Source organism: Hermetia illucens, chromosome 5 (genome assembly GCF_905115235.1).
Source record: "Hermetia illucens chromosome 5, iHerIll2.2.curated.20191125, whole genome shotgun sequence".
Taxonomy (NCBI): Eukaryota; Metazoa; Arthropoda; class Insecta; order Diptera; family Stratiomyidae; genus Hermetia; species Hermetia illucens.
This window is the reverse complement of record NC_051853.1, coordinates 16,296,957-16,310,350: the sequence shown is the minus strand read 5'-3', so window position 1 is coordinate 16,310,350 and position 13,394 is coordinate 16,296,957. Positions and strand designations below refer to the sequence as shown.

The 13,394-nt window shown below is 46.3% G+C and overlaps 1 protein-coding gene across 1 annotated transcript; it reads left to right on the top strand.

Moving 5' to 3' along the window:
* Nucleotides 1–5,949: 5,949 nt before the first annotated feature.
* Nucleotides 5,950–7,214, top strand: LOC119658052 (40S ribosomal protein S15Aa). The gene is made up of 2 exons (XM_038065297.1): nt 5,950–6,074; nt 6,751–7,214. Exon 2 carries the CDS (start codon nt 6,753–6,755, stop codon nt 7,143–7,145), a length of 393 nt encoding a protein of 130 aa, XP_037921225.1. The 5' UTR covers nt 5,950–6,074; nt 6,751–6,752; the 3' UTR covers nt 7,146–7,214.
* Nucleotides 7,215–13,394: the final 6,180 nt, after the last annotated feature.

The following is a 13,394-nucleotide window of genomic DNA, read 5'->3' as shown; positions in this document are numbered from 1 at the left end:
CTTGGGAGTGATGATATGATTCCCGATTCTAATACAGGCGTAATTTCTCTTCCCGCGCTTCGTGATGAGGACCGCTTCTGTTTTTTCCTCCGCAAGCGTCAGACCAGAGCTCTCTAACCAGCATTTGACAGCACTGATTGCCTCGCTTGAGTATAACTTAGCATCTTCGAGATGCTTTGCGACAATAACCAGTGCTATGTCGTCAGCGTAACCCACCACTGTTAAGTACATCGTTGTATATGATGTTCCACAGTAGTGGGCCAAATACGGAGCCCTGTGGGACACCCGCGGAAACAACGTACTCCTGGGGTCCGCCATCGGTGTCATACCAGAGCCTCCTTCCAGTTAAGTAACTATCGATGATTGCAGCGAGATAGGCGTGAATACCAACCTTCGCTAGGGATTTCCGTATTCGATTCCAATTGGCCGAATTGAATGCAATTTTTCACATCCAGGGTTACTACCACGCAGTATTTGCTGGTACTACCCTTACCGTGGATTGCATCTTCGGCCAAGCCAGTAACCAATTTGATGGCATCAATGGTTGATCTGGCTTTAAGGAACCCATACTGCCGATCTGAAACCGGGAGTAATCTATTATAGATTACCCGCTCTAACATTTTCCCCACCGTGTCCAAAAGGCATATGGGTCGGTATGACGATGGTTAACCTGGAGGTTTACCAGGCTTAAGCAGAAGTACCAAATTCTGTCGCTTCCATGCCGCTGGAAATATTGCGGACATGCACGCTTCGAACAACTCAGCGAACATGTCCGGCCTGGATTTCACGGCAAGCTTAAGGGCCTTATTCGGTACTCCGTCCAGGCCCAGCGCTTTATTGTCTCCTATTCTACCGCAGATCTCCAGCAGTTCGTCTCTGGTGACTGGTGGGATTGCCGTTACATTCAGAGGTGGTTGGAATGTGTCGGTGCTCTCCACTTGCTGCGGGAATAATCCCTGGATGATTTTCAGCAAGAGGGTGGGACACGTGATCTGCGGAGATGAACGGCCTCTGAATCATCCCATCACGATTCCATAAGCTCTCCCCCACGGGTTTACGTCCGCTTCTGAGCAGAGCTCCTCAAAGCATTTCCTCTTGCTTCGCTGGATGGCAAGCTTGAGGGTTTTGCGGGCTGCCTTATAGGTGCACTCTTTCTGCCCCTGATCGACTCTACCTACCGCCCTCTGAACCTCTCTTCTGGCTCGGTGGCAGGCTGATCGAAGACCGGTCAGTTCATCATTCCACCAGTAGTTTGGTATTCTATGGGGGAATGAGCACCTCCTAGGCCACCCTTCAAGCTGTATCAGAAGCTAGCATGTGGTCCACGATATTTTCGGGTGACAACCGCGCCCCGGCGTCATTTTCCACCTCAGCTCTGTGTGCGGCGAAACTCGGGCAGTTAAAATGAACATATACTCAAGCATCCTCCAGAATCATCTCGAACGTCGGGCAATATGGGGACTCGTCGCAATCAAAGCGATAAAGGTACGCACGGTACCCTCGGTGTCCGCTTAGAAATTGAGTTAGACCTTAGCTAACTTCACTGTGCCTTCGTTTGATCCATTTTGAGATACCTTCAATAAACCTGTGAGTCCAGCGTCCTTTAGGCCACTCCAAAATAGCTTCACTTCGTGCTTCGTGGACTCGCCGAATGCATATGATGGGTCATAGAGGCGTCAACCCTCGTTGGCCAAGATTTCGATGGGGATTATCCCTGCTATCCTGCTATCGCACATGCTGCTTGGTCTGATGGTGTTCGGTAAGCGCACGATGTTGGCAATGCACTAAATTGGCGTGGGACTGCAATTTTTCTGCTATTTGTTTGTAGTTTCAATGACGATGCCCACATTGGAGCTGCATAAAGCAAGAGGGAGCTGACAACTCTCGAGATAAGGAGCCAACGGCTTTGCCTAGGGCCACCTACATTCGGTAACATTCTTGCCAACAATGTAGTAACCCCGGAAGCTTTTGTTTCTAAATTCTCAAGACGTAGCACCGATCCTTGTGGAATCCCACAGGTTGTTCTATAAATCTTACGTACATCATCCGAACTGTAACACAACAGCCTCTCCCGAAAAAATTCGATGACTGTGTACATCAGGTATTTGGGGACGAGGAATTTGGCTAAAGTTACATCAAGAGTGACTATCGCGCAAGATTTATTGGCTTCCATTGCTTGCTCCACAATTCTCGGCACAATACCGATCCCATTAATAGTAGGTCTTCCCTTTCGGACTCCGAACTGTCTATCTGAGAAATCACCCTCCCTTTCTGTGATCGGTACTGAGGATAACCCATTCAAAAAGTTTGCCGATGCCTTTTAATAGGCATATAGGCCTATAAGACGAAGAGCGCCCCCCAAAGGATTATTTAGCTTTGGGATTAGCGCAAGCTTCTGTTTCCTCCACTTTTTCGAAAAAAAATCCTTCCTCGAGGCATGCCGTAAATTTTTCAGCGAACCACTTTAGAACTGTTTTAACGACCGCTACCAAAACTTTTTTTGGAATGCAATCTAATCCTGGGGCTTTATTTTCGAGAATCTTCTTCGCGGCTTCCAGGACTTCCTCAGTGGTTACTTCGGGAATTTCGTCGAGATCTATCTGGAGAGTGGGTAGCTTCGATTCGCTTGAAATTTGTGGAAAGAGAGTCCGAATAATATCCCCCAGCAAATCAATGCTGGTGATAGGTGGTGACCGTTTACGCTTTATTGATGCCATGACTGCCTTCTAAAACACCGGAGATTTGTAATTGGATGTGATATGGTCGATGTTACTTTCCTGTGTTTCTCTGCATAGCAGGTATTTAGGATTTCCATTGCAATATGTCTTTCTTCTCTGGATCTTCGGCACAACTTAGATCTATCATACTTACTTGAACAGTTTCTCGAAATGCATCCAAATTCCAGGCATTTGAAGCACCTCTTTGGTGATATCTCATCTCGCAGCCGAAAGCTGATCCAGTTGACGCGAATTTTGCTAACAGCAATAGCTTTTTTCGTTGCTTCGAAAGGGAAGGCTGTTGTGGCTATCTGAGTAGCACCATATGCATTGCGTAGCCTTATCACATTTGACTCAAGGATCGAATCTAGCCCAAGTTGAGTCTTTAAGGCCTCGCAGATCTCCGCTTTTTTGTTGATCTCATCTAGGCCCTTGCACTCAATCAGTATTGAGTCCTGGCTCACCTTTACCTCCGCTGCTTTGCCACTGATGACTCGATCTTCTTATGGAGATCGTGAGACTCCCTCTTCCCAGGCCTAAGCTCAAGGAGTAAATCGCCTTTCTGCGTTTTATCTGGTTGGCGTGTTCAACCAAGTCCAAGAGGAAACTATCTTTCTTCACCTTCCGCATATGTCAGTCAGACTTGCTACTCGGGGCGTTCAACGCTTGTCTGAAGGAGTGCATTTTTCCTTGTCGCTGGAAGGAGGCGAGACGCGGGCTAATCAGCAAAGGAAAAGAAGAGCCGAGCTGCCGTCTGAATAATGACCGCTGTGTATGCTTAACAAGACCGGGAAAAAATTCGACAAGCTCATCAGGAGTAGACTTGCTAAAGCGATCCACGCTGCCGGGAACTTATCGTCAAGGCAGTTCGGGTTCAGATCGGGAAGATCCACGGTGGATGCTATTATGGAGGTTACGGATGCGGTTCATCGAGCTGAGAAACACAACCGCCAATCTCAATAGACCGTGCTCCACATAACCTGCTGCTAGGAACATTAGAAACCCCCCCTTCTTCTTAACAACGAGAAAGACTCGAAAGTAATGGGTAACACGGCTCCACCCGTTAGCAGTCCTCAGCGTTTCCTGTTGTCTGGAGAGAGATCCTCTGTGTTTAAATAGAGCTGCTGACGAATTTCATCCCAGCTTCCACAAGAAAAAAAGTGTGATGGGCTTCGTCCACAACTCCATTGCAAAACACACAATCCGGAGGCCGTGCCTTTCCAACCTTATGCAGGTAAGACTGAAAACCTTCATGAGCACTTAACAACTAGGTAAGGAAATAGTCAGTCTCACCATGCTTCCGATTCATCTACGGACCTAAGTTGCCGATGCTCCTCGCAATCAATATGCCTTTAGCTTCGTTTTGCCAAGAGGGTTGCCACTCGTCTAGGGTACATTGCCGTTCTTCACGAGCAACCACCTTCCTTGGCACTTCTTCCTTTAGCTTGTATATGTGGCTTGACGCTCCCCAGCAAGAAGGGCAACGAGAATCATTCCCGCGATCACCATCATGGCCGGATCATAGACAGTGCGGTACGCAGGCGCCACTCGCAAACCTCTGCGTCGTAGAGCAAGACAGACTGCGTTGAATTCATCAGGAGACATGGTAGCCTACTTACCACTGAAATTCCAGCTGCAACCTTTTTCGCGGCTGCTTTGATTTGCTCGAGAAAGCTCATCTTTGAGTCAAGAGTTAGCCCGAGGTACTTTACAGCTGGTTTTGACTCGATTATTGGCTCGCTGAACGATATGAGACGTAGGGTCGGAATTCTCTTTTTAGTCAAGATGACTACTTCGGTTTTTTCTAGTGCAAGGTTGAAACCTTGAGTAGTCATCCATCCGCTTACCCGTCGTATCAATATGCCGAGTCTGCTTTGCGCCTGTTCGACAGTGAGTTCAGCAACAAGCGCCGCGACATTATGTGCATAACCGACCAGACGCGACTCTTCTGGCATGTCGAGTTTAAGTAGACTATCATAGATAGCTTTCCAGAGGTCCGGCTCTAGGATGGATCCCTGTGCTACCCCCGACCTGACCTCCATCTTCCTTTGACCCTCCAGTGTTTCATAGAGCAAGGAGTGGTTCCTCAGATAGTTCCTCAATATCCGTAAGAGATAGTTCGGCACGTGGAAAGTATTATCTAGTGTGCCTAGAATGTCTTTCCATTTTACGGAATTAAAGGCGTTCCTGGCATCAAGCGTTACGAGGAGCACCATCCGTCGAGTTCGGCGGCTATGTACCTCTGCTCGTCGAACGGGAGTGGTCTCCGTTGCCCCCTTGCTAAGGAACATAAAGCTATCCACAGCCGCAAGGGCGAAAATTTAAGAGAGGCAGTTGCCAGTGAAGAACTTTAACGCCCACTTGCACACAGGGGCAACTCTGCTGGCGAAATGAACCAAGAGGCAGATGGACTGCGCGTCTCAACGATTTTGAAGGCACGATCTGCTGATTTGGTGTTTTGCAATGGAATGCGACGAAGAGTACTCTTGTGAAAACTGGGACGCCTTTCGTTAGCAGCTTTATGCAGACACAGGCGAGCTCTCTTCAGACAACATCGTCAGAGGGATGGTGAAGGGACCTGGCAGATGAGGCTCCTCTTCTTGTAGCGAAGAAGATTGAGTTCGACCGATGGAGGAACCGGATGGCAAAGAGTTCCCTAAACTAATAACTCCCTTCCTCCTCTCCCCTTCCGTTGGTGAAAGGAATTCCCTGACTTGAAGGGTCTCGAAGCCGGGAGAGCGGGAGGGTTAGCCCGAAGTAATGTCTCAAATGGTCCCAGGCTAGTTTTCTGATGACATGGATGACATGGTTTAAGGGCACCTGATTTTTTTTTTAAAGTGACATGTATGCGATCGGCTAGCATAAGTGCAAAGAAAAGCGTGTCGATGGAGCACTTCCGTGAAGTTTCAGTATTTACGGGCGAACCTAGGCGATCAATTAATTTAAGGTTTTAGTATTGCTCTGCCCTTATAGTCATCTCCGGGCACTGAGGATGGCATTTGGTCATAGTTAAATCCTCAAAACATCATTACAAAACCTTAAAAGACTGCACGTATCATAGTGCGAATTGTTTTTCTATTACTTTTCTTTTTAGGTGTGGAATCAACGATTATGTAACATTTCACTATGCTCCAATTTTACCAAATTCTGTTGCATGACGTTAATAAAATCAAACATTTAATCATCCCAAATTTCGAAATCACCCTCTATCTAACAACCTATCAATACCCGTCACCAGATTCCGCTAATATCGGTCAATTCCGACACTCAGTCGTACCAACCAAATGTCAACTTCCTCCTTTCTGTCGCGTACTTTTCACCGATAGCCGTGAAATATTTTTCCAAAATAAATCGAAGGTAATCCCGCCTCCATCGTTTCGTAAATTACATTTTAAGTGGACAAAACCAACGCCCAAAGTGCCATCCGCTCGGAATTTCTAAGATTTATGTCCGTTTGCCTCACGAAATCGGAGAAAATTCAGTTTTTGGTTTCAGTTTGACAGGTCCGACTGCTGTCAATAGTGCATTTGCGGCTGAAGTTTTAGAATTGTTTTATGTGCGGGGAGATGTCTATTAACTTGAAGGAGAGTAGTTTCAGCCCATGGGAGTGAATGCACGGAATCGTCATTTGGATCGGATTGAATTGGCGGTTTTGGCGCCCGGTAACATGCTGCAGCGAATATGTTTGTGACATGTCGTACGCTCAGCACTTGTTCGCATTACGTCCTCCACGGGGCTTAGTTTTGTTTTCTTGTGCTTCGAAAGTCTTTCCTCCCTTCGTATGTAAAGTCTTGAAATCGCCGTCTAAAATGGTAATTGGTTGACATCAACAAGTTAACCTCAAAGTTCGCGTTGGCAAGTGGTGTCCCGTGTATTTCTCCGAACGAACGCCAGGACCTTGTCTAGTCGTGAGGACCCGCGAGTTTCTTAGATCTGACCAGGCACTTTGGGTTTCTAACAAAACATTCTTTACACAACTCGAAAAACTCGCCAAAAACATCGAAACTAATCCGATTTATTTTCTCCCTTCCAGCCATGGTGCGCATGAACGTGTTAGCCGATGCCCTGAAATGCATCAACAACGCCGAGAAGCGCGGTAAGCGCCAAGTGCTCCTGCGTCCCTGCTCCAAGGTCATCATCAAGTTCCTCACAGTCATGATGAAGCACGGATACATCGGCGAATTCGAGATCGTGGACGACCACCGTTCCGGCAAGATCGTCGTGAACCTGACCGGACGCCTGAACAAGTGCGGCGTGATCTCGCCCCGCTTCGATGTCCCAATCAATGATATTGAAAAATGGACAAACAATTTGCTGCCTTCGCGTCAGTTCGGCTACGTCGTACTCACAACCTCAGGAGGTATTATGGATCACGAGGAAGCTCGGCGAAGGCATTTGGGAGGAAAGATCCTCGGATTCTTCTTCTAGATGAGACGTGTTTTGTATAAATAAGGAAAAACGAAGGTTGGGAGTTTCAATAAAGGACTTTCAACGGGAGTGAAGTGTTTTCATGTTCGGTAGTTTATAATCTAAACAGTTTATGCGATGGAGAAAGTGGGAGCCATTTGGCGGTGGCAAATTTTTAGGCTTTCTTGTGGAAAAGTAAAAAGAGGTTCTCTGGTGCAATGCAGTTGGCGCTGCTTGACTGAAACGTCCTACAAACTCTCAGCTCGTAACAGATCCCCAACGAGTAAAACTATTACTAGGTTCCTGCGCTTCAACAATGCACAAACATTTTCCTGAAGTGATAGTGCTCATTGGCTGAGCTTTCTTTAATAAAAATATGCGTTTATTCGGCTTCACTCCAGGCAAATCAGCAACAGATCAGATTTTCTCTCTGCAGTAAGGGGTGGGAGGACTGTTGAAATATGGACATCAGTTGAACAATCTCTTCAATCACCACTATGTCAACTGGAACACTGAGGACATCATTATACGTGATATTCCACAATAGCGGTCCCAGAACGGAGCCCTGTGGAACACCGGCGGAGACAATGTATTCTTTGGTACCATTGTTTGTGTCGTACCACAGCCTTCTATCTGTTAAGTAGCTGTCGACTAGCGTAGTTAAGTAACTTGGTACACCAATCGTTGCCAAAGACCTTATAAGGTTCCAATTCACCAGCAGACTTACCAGGTTTAGGCAATAACACTAACCTTTGTTTTTTTCCATGTCTCAGAAAAGCATGCTTCAAACAACTCTACGAATATGTCTGGCATTGACTGGACAGCCAGCTTAAGGGCTTTGCTTGGTATGCCGTCGAGGTCGGGAACTTTGTTGTCTCCCAGCCTACCGCAAATCTCCACTACTTCTTCCTTCGTTACTGGAGTAGTTATAGCCACATCTAAAAACCCCTTGTGCTCTCCTCAGGTTTCCTCGGACTTCCTCGTAAGCTCGCTGTTTCACGTCCAGGTCAATCCTCTACCCATTGCTCTCTGAGCCACTCGTCTGGTCCAATGGCATGCCGACCGAAGATCTGACAATTCACTATTCCACCAGCAATTGGGCCTTCTACTGGGTAAAGTCTAACGTCTCGGCATCGATGAGTCGCATGCCTTGGCGGTACACTTAGTGATATGGTAGTTTACCTGGTGATCACTATGGGTGCACTGTTCACTGACGTTCCAGGACATCGCGAGCTAGTGAAGGACTAACAAAAGTTAGATCGACAACCGGAGCGGACCCCATTTCCGATAAGTATTAACCTGACCATCGTTAGCCAATAGATAATAATCTCTAACTGCGCGAAAGCCTCCATTCATCAGTGAACTTCCCCATTCTGTGGCCCATGCATTGGAATCATCGGCGATGACTTTTGGTTTCCGTCCGTTTGCATCCAGAACCAATCTGTCCAGCATGTCCTCGAATTTGGACAACGTCAGGCTTTGAGGACCATAGCAACTGTAGACGTCTATGCCGTCTATTTTTGCCGATGCGAACCCATTTGTGGATTGCCTCATACATTCCTGTATGACTTGGTCGGCTACCCATACATTATTGTTAGGGTTTCTATAGGGTTCGCTTATTATAGCCACTTGCACCTCTGATTCAAGGGTCGTGTGCGAGAGTAGATCTTGCGCGACCCTACAGTGATTGAGGTTGCTTTGGACCAACACTTGCCGCTTTCGGCAATATGCCCGCTGTCCAGGCCCTCCTTTCCATCACATAACATGCATTTGGGATCCTTGTTACAATCCCGAGCAATGTGACCTGTTTCACCACAACGTCTGCATCGGCTAGACCGATCAACCTCACTTGTGCAAACTCTCGCTAGGCGTCCGTACGAGAGACACGCATCTTTCCAGTGAGAATTGCTCTCTAAGGCGACAAACTACCCATCCCGACATCCAGCAGCTTGCGCGCTGCTTCTTCTGGGAGCCGGATGGTTACCGTCTGTGTACCTACATGCGGCTTTCTAAAGCTTACAATGGATGCCTCCTGCAAGTCGTGCAACTTGAACTGCTCCGCTAAGGCAGTGCAGATTTCCGCCAGGACTCCAGACAGCTTTTAGGGATATCGAATTGGTGGACCTCGTCGCAAAAACGGGATGTCTGGAGTTCCTTATCAAGGCTGGCCTAGACCGGATACCGGTTGTTGCGTCGTTGATGATGATGATGATGGTTATTCGGTTACATTTGTTGGAAGTGTGGGAGATAGAAGGTGGAAGTTCAAAGGGTGGCAATCGGTGCTCAGAAACTATCACGAGTCATATTTTAGTTTTGGCAAAATCAAGGTTTCCAAAGATTTATAGAAAAGGACGACTCGTGAGTATTCCAGATGAAAGCCTCGCAAGTGGTACACAACTTTCCCTGGAACTAACGCACACTCAAAATTTGAGTTGAATTTAGTCTGAATATCTGAAGACGGGTTATTCTCATACGTAAGGGCAATGTAATATCATTGGGCCAATTGTAAATCTAAAACGCATCAAGCATATAGAACACCGTAAAGCACTGTCGACATTCATCGCAATCTCACCGGGAGGATTCTGGCGGCTTCGTAGTTGAGCTAACAGAAAACCAAGTCCGGCGTAGTGTCCAAATTACCAATCGAATTAGCTATCGCCGACCCAGTCTTCTTAAAAATTGCTTTACTGAGCCGATCCGCACCATTCGCTTATTCATATGTATGTATGTATGTAACGTTATATTATGCTGCAACTGTTCTATCTTTTCTAAGATAACTTATAAAAGTCAGGAAACCGGAAGCTCGACGCTTCAGGTGTAAAAGGTTTTGTGTTTCTCTATGTCAGGAGCATAACGCAGTTCTCCATTGGTTGATAGCATTGACAGTTCTGTCAATGGCAGTAATCTGCCCAGAAAAGAGCGATTTAAATATCTCGGGTCAATGCAATCAACCAACGAAGAACTGCGTAAGGAAATTGCTTCACGCATTAACGCAACTTGGATGAAGTGATGGGCGTTCCACAAGTGGTGTTCTTTGACATCGACGAATCAAGGAATGTCTCAAATCTAAAATTTACCGCAATGTTGTCCCTCCTATCGCTCTCTATGGTTCTGAGTGTTGCCGACTATCAAAGACAACGAACGGCGTCTTGCGGTAATGGAGACGAAGATGTTGAATTGGACTTGCGGTGTGACACGTTTTGATCACATCCGAAATGAGGATATCCGCATCCGGGTTGCACCGATCGTGGAAAAACTGCCAGAGAGGCGTCTTCGACGGTATGGTTACGTAATTCGTGCTAACGACAATTCAACTTGCCAAGATTGGTCTGAACATCGAAGTCGATAGTAAGCGACCAAAAGACTGGCCGAAACAACGGTGGCTTGATACCCTGGATGGAGATTTAAAAGCCTCGAGATTATATCCAGATCAAGCATTTGATAGGGCCAAATGGCGAGGCAGATCGCGGCGAGCCCGTCCCCGCTTGTGAACGGGACAAAGGCTAAAGAAAAAGAAGAGGATTCAACAATGGTTGCGATTATTCAGTTAGGTTTATTAAAGTGAGGAATGGTATGTGGAAATATAGAAAGCTCAAAGTGTGAGCATCGGTTCTCAGGAATCTTTGATATTCTCAATTGACTTGGAAAATTTGAAGGTTTTTCTACTTATCGATATCTCGGCTGTTGCAAGAGTCCCTCAGCCCAGCCATCGGCAAGTTCCTCGAAGGCACTTCTTGCCACATTGAAGTGCGTGACGTGGTTGCAATAATAATTTGTTTCGTCACCAAGATTCAGGTTACTGATGCCTGCAGACATCTGCTCTCTAGGTATCATCATCGAGGTGACTCCGAGCTTAGCCGAAATACAATAGTTGATTACTACAGCTATTGTCGAGAAATAGCTGAAGTAATCGCTTAATTACAGCCGAATTGGTTAAATATGGAGGCGACCAGTTACACCAAGTGGTTCATCAACTTGTGCTCAAGGTATGGGACAGCGAATCAATGCCTGACGATTGGCAACGAGGCATTATCTGTCTCATACATAAAAAGGGAGATATCACACAGTGCAGCAATTATAGAGGTATCACGTTGCTGAGTGCCATCTATAAGATATTCTCCACTATCTTACTAGGCCGGATAGCCCCATACGCCCAGAACATCATTGGCCCATACCAAAGAGGCTTCACTCCAGGCAAATCAGCAACAGATCAGATTTTCTCCCTGCGGCAAGCGATGGAAAAACTGTTGGAATATGGACAACAGTTGCACCATCTGTTCATCGACTTTAAAGCCGCCTATGATAGCATAGCCAGGGTAAAACTGTACACGGCCATGAGAGAATTCGGTATTCCGACGAAATTAATAAGACTGACTAGGCTGACCCTGACCAATGTGCGAGGCCAGATAAAAGCAGCAGGATCACTCTCAAGACCATTCGACATCAACAACCACCTACGAAAAGGGGATGCCCTGTCATGCGTCCTCTTTAACCTGGCCCTCGAGAAAGTGATCCATAATGCCGAGGTAAATGCAAGAGGTACGATCCTCTTCAAGTCCACCCAACTACTGGCCTATGCTGACGATATCGACATCATGGGAAGAACCACCCGAGACGTACAAACTGCCTTCATCCAGATCGAGCAGGCGGTGATTGGCGCGAGATCTTGGGCTGCACATCAATGAAGGCAAGACAAAATATATGGTGGCAACGTCAGCACCGAAGACGAATCAACCAACAACATCAAACCGCACTGGTCAAACACAAACACGAAGAAGAATAAGGATAGGAGAATACAACTTTGAGACCGTTGATAATTTCTCCTATCTAGGGTCGAAAATCACAACCGATAACAACTACGATGATGAAATCCGCGCACGGTTGTTGTCAGCCAACAGAGCCTATTTCAGCTTACAAAGACTGTTCCGCTCGAAACGTCTCACCATAGGGTCAAAGCTCTTACTGTACAAGACTATGATCTTGCCAGTCCTCATGTATTCCTCGGAAACTTGGGTTCTTAGCAAGAAAAATTGCGAACTCTTGGCCGCGTTCGAGAGAAGAATTCTCCGAAGAATTTTTGGCCCCCTACATGAGGATGGACGATTCCGTAGCCTACACAATGACGAAATCTATGAGCGATACCATGACCGTCCGGTTGTGGATAAAATCCGGCTCAATAGGTTACGGTGGGCGGGTCACTTAATCCGTATGGATGAGGATGATCCCACCCGGAAAGTCTATAAGGGCAATATCTATGGTAGAAAAAGAAGACGGGGCAGACCCTGCCTAAGATGGAGCGATGGCGTGGGTCAGGACGCCAGACAGCTTTTAAGGATATCGAATTGGTGGACCTCGGCGCAAAACCGGGATGTCTGGAGTTCCTTATTAAGGCAGGCCTAGACCGGATACCGGTTGTTGCGCCGTTGATGATGATGATGAATCGCTTCGCACGGTAACATGGTACTAGGTGGCGAGGGTAAAACGGTCCTGATCGATGAAACCTTTCTCACTAAAAGAAAATATAATCGGGGCCGTATTAACGAGCAAATGAGTATAACCGTGTTGGGTTTATATTGTAAGGAAGGTAAACTTGATTTATTTTTTAGAGTAAACTCGAAAAACAAGCGGGAACTGTAGCCATATATTCAGACGTATGGGGATTCTTCAACATCGAGGATATGCAGCGACAGCGCAAAACAGTATCTGTTGACATCAGCACATAAATTCCCAATAGGATTGAGGTCTGGCGATTGCGCTGACGGAATGGGGTGGTTTTCTTACATATCTACGGGATCCTTTGCCATAATACAAAACAATTTGGACCCATCAAACTATAAAATGTTTCTCCATTTCTCGGTCCCCGAACTTAAGTAGGTTTTGGCGAACTTTAAACGTGCTGTTACGTGCCAGATGAACTTTCTCGTCCTACGGACTGTCAAATTATTCTCTCTTTAGGGGGTCATTCCGTGTGAAGGTCGTTTTTTTTTGGCTTTTTTTAGAAATGTTTTGTGAACAACTGGATAAAGATATAAATACGAATTTTTCACCATAGATTTATTAATATCTTGAGCGTGCATAGTAATTTTTTCAGCCCGATCGAATAGTTCGTTATTGAAATACGGAACAATTTATACACCCATCTCCAAAAAAGGTGTCTTTCTGCTGCCACGCTAGAGGGCGCTGGGAGCATCTTAAAGAAAAAAAAGTAAACGACATTTTAAGTACAGACTTAACTACAGTCCGCAAACTAGGATTATTAAAAAATATGAA